The sequence below is a fragment of the Zonotrichia leucophrys genome, chromosome 3, assembly GCF_028769735.1.
Source record: "Zonotrichia leucophrys gambelii isolate GWCS_2022_RI chromosome 3, RI_Zleu_2.0, whole genome shotgun sequence".
Taxonomy (NCBI): Eukaryota; Metazoa; Chordata; class Aves; order Passeriformes; family Passerellidae; genus Zonotrichia; species Zonotrichia leucophrys.
The window spans coordinates 89481165-89491918 of NC_088172.1; the positions used below are offsets into that span (position 1 = coordinate 89481165).

Here is a 10754-nt window from a genome sequence, read left to right on the forward strand (position 1 = left end):
GGGAGATCGGAGGGTAGTTTGGGGGGTTCTCCCCAGGCGAGGGGGTCGAGGGTGGTTGGGGGGCTCCCCCAGGTGAGGGGTCGGGGGTGGTTTGGGGGCTCCCTCACGTGAGGGGTCGGGGGTGGTTTGGGGGTTCCCCTCGGCCGGGACCCCACGGAGGAGCCCGTGGGCCGCTCCCTGCCCTTGCCGCTGTCCGCGCCCGTGGTGCTGAACCCGCGGAGCCCGGCCCAGGCCGTCTCGTTTCCTCCGGGACGAGCTGTGGGATTAAGGCTGCAGTAATTGGGGCCGGATTAACTCCCTGGAAACCGGCAGCAATCTGAGCAGCTGCAAATGTCCCCATATCAGGATATGGGGCGGGGTGATGAAGTGGAGGCGGGGGGGAAGAAGAGGGGGAAAGACATCAACCGCCAGATGCTACGCCGTGATTAATGGGAGGGAATAAATAATCAAGTATCTCATCCGCTGCTTTTGGGAAGGGCTGGGTTGGCTGGGATCCGGCAGCCCCTCCTCTTCCTTCTCCCTCCTCCTCTTCCTCTCCCTCGCTCCCGGCCAGCCGCCTTTTCCCGGAGGGGCGAGACGCGCGCAGAGCCCACAGGCCCCTCTGGCCGCAAGCGATGGGCGACATCCCCGGCCTCGTGAAAATCAGCGTCTCCCTCAAAATCCAGCCCAACGACGGCGCCGTGTATTTCAAGGTGGACGGGCAGCGCTTCGGTCAGAACCGCACCATCAAGCTGCTGACCGGGGCCAAGTACAAGATCGAGGTGTCCCTCCGACCCGGTACCGTCCAGGCCACGTAAGTGCGGCCGTCCTCCTCAGGGCGGCTCCCCCGGCCCTCCTCTCCCTCCCTGCTGCTTTATTTTTAGACGTTTAATGTTTTTTCCTGGCAGGCTGTCAGCGCGGGGTTCCCGTGATTTCTCCCTCCCCGCCCTTTTACTTGGGTGGCCCCGTTTCTGGCTCCCTCGCCAGCTGTTCCCTGTGCTCCGCCTGGCTGGCCTGAGGGCGGCCACCTTTGGGAATCGCTGCCTTCCCTCTCCCTCCCCACTTTCTAACGGAGATTTTTCAAGCCCAGCTCCTTTTCTCCTTCCTTCCCCGCGGCTTTCGCTGGAGGAAGAAGCCCCTCCTACACAATGCCCAAGCCTCGCTGCGGCGTGGCAAAGCAGAGACAGGGACCAGATGGGGAACCAGCTCTGTGTGGAGGGGCGGCCCCGCCGAAGAGATTCAACTAACCTCTCCCGATCCATTCGAAATCAGATCCCGCCTGCCACTCCTTTCTACTCCTTCCCTGGGTGACTGCAGAGCCCTGGCATATTTCAGGAGCCCCAATGAGTCAGCAGCACATGCAGGTCTGCTAAAATGCCTGAAGCTTTTTCCCAGTACAGAGGCTACCAAGCTGCAAACCCACGTGCTGGCTTCAAACTGCCAAGGAAGGGGGAATTCAGGGCTGTGAAAGGCTGGATCCTGTCTTTTTGTAGGACCATGGGCATCGGCGGTGTTAATGTCCCACTGGAAGAAAAATCCCGTGATGCACAAGTGGCCTCTTACACAGGGATCTATGACACCGAGGGGGTGCCCCATACCAAAAGTGGGGAGAGACAGCCCATCCAAGTGAACATGCAGGTATGTGGTTCTCCAAGCCTGGCATGAGAGGATGAGGGAGGGCAGCAGGGGGTTGACTCCCAGAGAGAGTGTGGTGAAATGTTCCAGGGCAAAGTCTGGTTGCAGCCGCTGCCTTCCTCTTTGCTTTGTGTCACTAAGGTTGCTGGCCAGAACATAGCTGGAAAAGACAAATCCTGCTGCCTTCTCTCCCAAGCAAACAACAAGGGCCGGGAGGAAGTATAAGGTTTTCTAGAGACCTGCAAAACCCTTTGGGATGCTGCAGCAGAAAGAATTGTGTGCTGAACATCCCACCCCTTCTATAGCACATACTATACATATCAGGCAGCTTCCACTGAGGTTCTTGGCTAGAGGTCCAATCCCTTGGCATACAGGGACCCTCTTTTCCCTGGCAGCACCATTTTTTTTGGCACAGAGCATGTCCCAAGCACAAGGGGTGACTGCTCTCCCCTTCAATCTGTCACCTTCAGCATGCCTGAGGACTTGCTAGAGACTAGAACCATGCAGAAGAACACCCAAGGCTGTCTTCTCTCTTTTCCCATATGTTTCCATTATCTGCACCCACAAACCTAAATTCATATTTAAGTGGCTCCTCACCCCAGTCTTAAAGAGAGACTCCATGGCCCCACAGTGAGATGACAAAAGCTCCAGCCCACAAGGCCGCAGAGCTAACAGAAAACATGAAGACAGACAGATTTCCACAGCACTCTTTGGGTGGTATGCTCAGTTTTGGCAGTTTTGTTTCTTCTCCTGATTATAGCTGTGAGGGATTCCTGCTGTTTATTCCATGTCTTCTCTACCAAAAAAAGGAATCAAGGCAGTAAGCCATCTTCATCTGAAGCTCTCTTAAGAGTCTGTTCCAGCTTAAACAAGTGCACCAAATTTCAGAATTTTATGACGTTTGCTTACTGCACAGAAGATTTCATATTGCTCTTCAGTATTTCTTTTCTGGAATCATAGTTCAGTATGGTAATCCTCTTCTGAATAAGAACTGTAACATCTCCATTTGGTGTTTCTAATAATTACAATGTGCCTAACTTAATTTTGGAGATTGACATCACATTACTATTTCACAATAGTAGGTTATTAAGACTAATATGGAGTATTATGTTAATCACTTTTATATACAGCCACCACCCTGGAAAACCAAACATAGTATTATTTCACAAAAAACTGAACATAGCTGCTGGATGCTACTGTTGATCATTGTAGTTATATTTCACCTTGCACCAGGAGGAGAAAGGCCAGCATTCCCAAAAAAACATCTGCTTTGATTCAGGCATCCCTGTTTTGCTGGTTACCTTTACCCTTAAGTGCAGCACTGATGTGAACTCTGAAAATCTAGAAATTTAACTTTTCCTTTGGAGAAAACCAAGTCAAATCAAAGATAAAATGTAAGGAGGTTCTGACTTTCAGTGACAAGCTCTGACATGGTTTGTTGCAGCATCAGAATGAGAAGCCACAATATTTGCCCAAAGAGCTGCTTTTACAGATCAGATCCTGGGATATTAACCATGAAGCTAATAGGATTTTCAAGCATTAAGCAAGTCCTTAATTCCTTTTAGGAACTGATCTTGATAGATAGGTTCATCAGTACAGACTTAGATACCCACAAATCATACTTTTAAGTATTAAATATAGACAACTCAACAGGGATTTATATGTTTAACTCATCATTTAGTGCTTAGCTAAGTGGAGCTGTAATAGATTTAGGGAACAAATCAGTCTGAAAACTGCTTTGGATACCTACTTCCTGAACCTTCAAAACTGAGCTTATTGCAGACAGCTTTAGATTTTCCTATTTCCCTCAACTATGAGGAACTTCAGCCTCCACTTCCTTTTCTAAGACAGAATCCTGATGCATCCTATGGTGATAAGGACACTATTTTAGGCATAAAAACTGAATTCACATTAGAAATACATTGTGAGATCAGTCCTGCAGTCAAAAACAAGTCTGATATTGCCAATCTAGTGTCTGAATAACTTAAGGTCCATTAAGATCCATAAGAACTTCTTTCCTATCTGCTTTGAAACTTTTAACAATTAATTCTTTGTGTTGCTGCTTTAACTGGCTAGTAGACATCTGACCCATGACAGCCAGAGTTTATACATGTTGAACAGCAATCCTGTTTCTGAATTCCAGAATCTGATTATATGTTTCTGTTACCTGGTCAATCATGCAGACTATCCAGAAACTGCTAAACTGTCTAGCAAATGGTGTAAATTAAGTTAGAAGCCTGCCTTTGGGCCTCATTTTATTCTTGATCAGGCTAGTCTAAGATTGAATAAAGAAGCTAGAACGGCATTCACAGTAGTAACTATAAAATCATCTCAGCATGCAAATGTAGAGGGAGTGATTAGTTAACTATTAACTCCTACAGCACCAGATGATAGAGAAGAGCAGACTGGGAAATATACTTAATATGAAGCCTGACCTGCAAAGAGCAGGGCTATTCTTCCTCCTTGGGGATGCCCATATATAAGCTCAGTGGAGTAGCCAGGATTCAACTGTAGGAGCCATGGGAATTCAGAGGAGCTCTAAGGATGCAGAATGTTCATTATGCCACATAGCTTCTGCATGTCCTAAGTATCAGGCAGAGGGAGGCACATGGTAGTAGAAAAGCTCTGCAATTAATTTTTTCCTTCTCCTGGAAACCCAGAGCAGTCAAACTACTCAGGGTAGCTCAGCAAACTGGGTCATTAATGAAAATTAAATTTGATTTCTTTATCTATCTTTTTGAAATTCAGATCCTTCATACATTAATGAAATGAAATTATGCTCTTGTGTCATATCACCTTCTAAAAATGTTCCTAGAAATGCCTTTTCTTCCTTAGTTTCCACAGTGAGGGTGCCTGATTCTTCTCTCTGACAAGTTTTGTGGACTGTGCACACTAATACCCACTGTGCTTAACCTTTACTGTCTTGCATTATGAATGTAACAGGACTACTATCAAAGATGATTGATTAAAAAAAAAGTCCTTAATTAAAGTTTTAGTTGCTGGGAGAGATAAAATAGCCTGTACATCTGATTCTTTCTTAGTCAAAGGAAGTGGCAGAAATGTTTCTGTTACTTCTTCAAGGTAACACTTGTAACTGGAGCCGAATAAAACCCCTTCACTTACAGCACACAGCAACTTCTGCTATTGTCAAGGCTAAATTTAACTTACCAGGGTGGGCGGAGGGAAGGTTTAAAGTAATGGCTGTTACACAGCAGCACCTTACAAACCACATTTTTAATTTCAAAAAACAATGACAAATGTGTCCTTCTGAAAAATCTGGATACAGAAGACTCTGCTTGTAAATCGGGAACAATTTCTCTGTAAAAGGGCTTTCCTACTGACTTTGCAAGTGTGATTATAGCAGGCAGATGATCAAAGATCAGCTCCCAGGCACATGATAGGAATGACAAACAGTCAAATGAAGAAGCTGTCATTAAAGTGAGTGATGGAAATACTGAAAGGGAAAAAATACTGAAGAACAGTGCCATTCAGTAGCACTTAATTCACTATCTAGTATCTTCTAACAACATAACACAATCAACAAGCCATACTGGCTTAAGGCCAATGGCAATACATACAGGCTTCACATCACACTTGAGATTCTCTGCAATGTCTCAATGCATAGGAACCCCAATTTTCCATTACCATTAAAACTGAAATCATAATTTATGCTTGAAAGCTTCACTGAGGTTTTTCTGATGTTGTACAGGTGTCTAGGAGTGACTTAAAGAAAAAAGAAAAACAACAAACAACTTCATTTTACAGAACTTTTTTATTATAGCCATAGAGCTTTTATTGTAGCCACAGTCTCATTCACTTCAGAGCTGCATGCACAGACAATTTAAAGTCAATTCTCACTTCTTCACTGTATTAGACACTTATCTGCTAAACAGGCTGATTATCTTTTTATTAGCTTCTACTACTCAGCTGCACTATCACAGTCCAACTAACAGTTGCAGATATGCACACAGACATTCTCTTGCTCAAATCTCATTTAAAATGTGGAATAGAATCCCAGGAAAGTAGTAAGTGGTGTGCAAGAGCAGCACATCTCAGTCAATACACTACAAATACAAGACTCCAAAATGCAGATACATTAAAAGCTTCAGACTGAGGAAAAGAAGAATCTTCCCAATCCCAACTGCAGTCTCTAGGTATGGTATAAAGGTAAAGTAATGGTCTGTATCACTGCAGATCACTGGTACATGATCTACAGTATATACAAGCTGTGTCATCTTAAGAAAGATTATGGTTTTGATTCTTGTTGTTAGTAACATTTATCCATGTGGCAACTTGAATATTTTTACTCCCTTGCCTATCCCAGATGTGAGTGCAAGAGGACAGTACATGCAGGATCTGATCCTTCATGTAGTATGTGTGGCTAAACATAAAAGACTTTCTGATTGCTAGAGCAGGTTTTACAGGTCTTCGATTTATTGATCTGAGGAACAATGATCCTTATACCAGATGTTTTATGTTCTGCAGCTTCATAAGTGTTATTTCTCAGGATGAGAGAGAAACCAAAATAATCAGCTCACTAACACTGGTATTCCCTCTTCCTCACAGTTTAATGACATTGGAGTTTTTGAGACAGTCTGGCAAGTCAAATTCTACAACTACCACAAACGGGATCATTGCCAGTGGGGAAACAGCTTTGGCAGTATTGAGTACGAATGCAAACCAAATGAAACACGCAGTCTCATGTGGATCAATAAAGAGACCTTCCACTGAAGAGATGGGAAACCAATACTGCTGGACAATCTCCCTAAAAAAAAAAAAATCTACCTTTTTAAACCAGCAAGAAGCCTTAATAAAGGCATACTGTAACACTGCTTTGTCCATAAGGTTCCAGCAACTACATTGTATATACAGGTGGTGCCACTAAAATATTTGCCTATTACTGTATTTTAAGTTTACCATGGCACCTGCAACATTCTTTATCTGTCGCCCTGAGAATACTGAAAGGTTCATGGTAAAGGATTATCTGATAGCTTGGTAGGATGTCATATCATAATACTGTTGTAAGTATTTGGATTATTCTGACTAGATGTAACAACTTTTGTGAAGTGTTTTGCTTCATTGCTTAGAATTTGGATTAACATCACATTGGTGATTTCTGTATTTACATTTGTGTTTGCTCCAAAATCGGTGTGTTCCTTCAAGCATTTTGTTGTACTGTCTTCCCAGTGGACACCAAAAATTAAAAATATGGTTACTTGTACGTTTAGCTAAATGGCAGCTAATGCACTGTTGGTATTATGCTTTCATACCAAGGGATTTGGAACTCATTCTCCCTTTTGTTAAGTGCTGTAAGATATTCTGTGAAGTTTGCTAATTTACCAAATCTCCTAAAGAGGATTATTTTTTGTTACGTTTTCCAGTCTTTGAAATAGCATTAGGAAATGGTATAAAACATGATGAAGGAAGAGCAATAAGTCCATTGTGTTATCCAAGACATCTAACGACAGGGCTATGACCTATCTTAAGATCGTATAATATCCTTGAGAGATACAGCAGCCATACCTAATTTATTTCCTAGAGTAAGGGTTCTGATATTAAACTCCATTCTTATTTTAATTGCACATTGATGAGATCTTACAAATCGACATTTTCAAGCCTGACCACTGTATTCATTGACAAGATTTCTGACCAACAAGCACTCAGTAGTGTGAAGGTGCAGGTCCCAGGGCATGTTTATACATGCACTGCAGTCTTTCAAATAAAGATAAGCATGCAAGTATTTGCATAGTTATAACTAAAGGTGCTTCATAAACACTAGATCAGTGTTTAACACAAACAGACAACACAAAACAGATGTATCTTTAATTTCTGTAAAGACAGGGAAGGAAGGAAACAACTACACTTGTCCTGTCCCCAGCTTGGGTTGAAGTAAGCTGTCAGTTCCTGCATATCTGTTATTCCCTTTGTGAATAATTTGTAAATTGTATATGTAAATGGTAAACATGACTTTTGATCTTTGTAATAAAGGACCTAAACAATTTCTTCTCTACTGTGGCCATCTAAATGAGCTGAAAACATTGTATATAAAAAAGCAGTGGTTTTAGAAAATCAGACAGTAGGTTGTAGGCAGCCAGTGCTTTCTGGGAATGCAGTCCAAAGTACCTTCTGTTCTTCACCCAAAGCTACTGTTTCTAGGAAACACAGATCCAGTGTGCCAAAATGCAGATGGTTAATGTGATAACACTCAGAAGAACTTATAATATGCAGTTAGTTCCAGTAATATAGCGTGAAAAGTAAAGACTTAGGACAGAATTGAATTAGCAAAGAAATATTTTCTTCCACTGAGTTATTAATCAAAAGGCTTTGATTACTAGTTTTCTAGTAATCAAAATTACTAATTTTCTAGCTTTACTAGATTTCTACTGCCAAAAGAACTGACAGTGGCACTGATGTAATCCAGCTGTGTAAGGGTGAGCTGGTCAGCTGCATCTCCATTCTAAGGCAATATTATATGGGCAAATTTTACTGAAATGAAAATCTAGAAATAATCTTCTCCATTAACTTCTTTCCTAGACTTTTCTTAGCAAGAATTCTTCAAAATGAAAAGAACTGACCAAATTGAAATCTGCACTTCAGGCAGAAGTACTACTGACAGCATTTTAGCAGAAGTTTCCAGAGAACATGCTTTAATTATTTTGGACTTCCATCTGTGAATCAGTTCTGTCTGTACATTGCTAGAAAAGTGATTTTATTCTCCCATAATTTGCATACTTTGGTTCATTTTGTTTCTGTATACGAACACATATGTACACTGGCACACAATACATGTGACACATAAATTCACAGACTTCTGTCCTAGTAAAAAAAATGTAAGATCCACAGTGTCCTAGCTCTCCAGCATTTAAAAAATGTTGCAATGAATAAATCCAGCCAATCCTGGCACAGGAGGATTGTTATTCTCAGCCAGCTGGAAGTATACTCTTCCTAAGGCAAATTCTCCTGCCCACATTAATGCCAAATAGGGCATCTTTTCACTTATAACTAGCAGGTCCTGTAGCAATTCAGTTGAGAGGATGCTGAAGAAAAAGGCTGCAGATGGAGCGAGTTGCTTTTAAAATAAAGGAGAGATCAGCAAGAGCAACTGTTGCACAGGTCCCATATTCAAAGACTGAACATTGCTGCAGAGGATTGCAGCACCCCTTTCATAGACAGCAGCAGGGATAGAAAGGATGAGAATTGGTTAATCACTTCTCTGGGGATGGCATTTATCAGCTCTTATATCCTCCCCTGGGTGAGGTTTAAGCATACAGAAATGTGATTTGCATTATTCTTAAATAGAAGATTATTCATGTGATGTTGTTTGAGTATCCATACTACCAGCTCTGATACTCCACACATGTAAAGCAAAATAGTCCCATCAACTTCCTCTGGTTCACCAAGTGCTTTGCTAACAAAATAAACTTTTGCTCCTGGTAAAGGAGACCCAAGACTTCAGCTGTTTCCTGAAAGTAATGTTTTTCATTGCTTTCATCCAGGACAACTCTGTTGAATATTCATAGAGTCACTACAAAACTGCTGCTGTGACAGCTTGATGCATTATTCAGTCAGCAGCATTTAAATCTCCAGACAAGTTTGTTCTTTACACAGCTTTTTCGAATTAATATTTCCATTTTTATACAGAACTCAGTACTATAATTCAGGACACAGTACACTAGGATCAAATATATATGTCAGAAAATGCTGACAATGTGTCAATCCAGCTGAAACCAGAAAGCACTCATAGTTGGAGGTTTTATAAATAAGAGACTTCAAGATTTTTGTCATGAAATGTCCAGCTGTCATTCTCATAAGAAAAATGAAATGAACATTCCAAATATTTGTGTCACTTTTTCATTTATATTTAGAGGTAGCAGATAGCTCTTTGATCCTGCTGAGTAACAGGATTCAAAAGCAAGTTATTAGTCATGACTATTACAGTTGTGATCCTGCACATTATTATTATTATAGTATTAGATCATTAGATTTTGCACAACACTTTGTGTTTAGTGCAGCTACTACAGACTTTGGTATCTCCTACTATCTGACTGCTTATGAAACAGAAGTAATACACCTCAAGTCTCAACTTTCACGTGGTAAAGAGGTTTTACTGGCTTCAGCTGAAGCTCTGTCCATTGGTTTGCAAATGCAGTGACCCTTACTGATTCCAGACTAGCAAATAATCAGAGGACCTCATTTATATAATTCTTTGTATAAAAGATGTGAACAGAACTTCTGTACAATAAAGGTCTAAGTTTTGTAATACAAGGCTTTTGCATGACAAGAGAGGTTCTTTTTCACTTGCTTAAGAGCACTGCCCTCACTTGCTATGTAAAATTTTAATAAATGTGCTGCAAAATTTTTTAATGTATGTGCTGTGTGTTCCATTCTTCTAAAGCCTCATGCAAAGCTTTGATTAAGTAACGATGTGGCATGTTGTAAATGCTAACCTCTATCTGAGATCTGAAACAAATGCAATGACTTTCAAAATTCAAAGCAGTGAGCATCTTTTTAATAGCTATGTCAACCCTGAAGCACAAAGCAGCAGAAAAACAAGTCCTTCAACATTCATGTTTTCCCTGAACTCTACAAAGCTCACAAGCAATGACTTGCAAAGTCCTCTTTGGTGTAGCTGATCCAGACCTTTGGCCAGGAGAGACACCCACTCCTGCCCATAGGCCTTCCCTGCTGCATGCTTGGCAGCTGTCACCAGCGTTTCTTGGACTGCTTCCTTTTCCCCCTCTCCCTGATAGCAAGATTTAAGGCTTCAAATCCCTATGAGCCTTGGCTTTCAGCATTAGGAAGACAAGGTGGCATCGAGCTAGGGAGAGACAAACCAGTTCTCTCTGCATTGTTTCTCTGTGACTACTGTAAGGTTTTGTGAGTTATCCCACTGCAGTCATTGGAGTTTGTTACCTTTTGACACACAGTGAATTGCACTGTGAGCACATGGACAAACAGATCTCCATTGGAGACATGGCTTAAAATCAGTGATAGACAGCCTCTCCATCAATTTTTATGCTAAAAAATATTAAATTTTAAGAAACAATTCATGGCAGCACGTCTGCATTGACCAGGTACAAGGTTCTGATATTCTGTTTGTCCTCACTCAGACAAACTTGAGTCTTGATGGTGCAATCCAT

At 41.8% G+C, this 10754-nt stretch overlaps 1 protein-coding gene across 1 annotated transcript; it reads left to right on the forward strand.

Moving 5' to 3' along the window:
* The first annotated feature begins 381 nt into the window (after nucleotides 1–381).
* CNRIP1 (cannabinoid receptor interacting protein 1) lies at nucleotides 382–9974 on the forward strand. The gene is made up of 3 exons (XM_064709201.1): nucleotides 382–793; nucleotides 1473–1617; nucleotides 6181–9974. The coding sequence occupies exons 1-3, from the start codon at nucleotides 615–617 to the stop codon at nucleotides 6343–6345; spliced, it is 489 nt and encodes a 162-aa protein (XP_064565271.1). The 5' UTR covers nucleotides 382–614; the 3' UTR covers nucleotides 6346–9974.
* The last annotated feature ends 780 nt before the right edge of the window (nucleotides 9975–10754 follow it).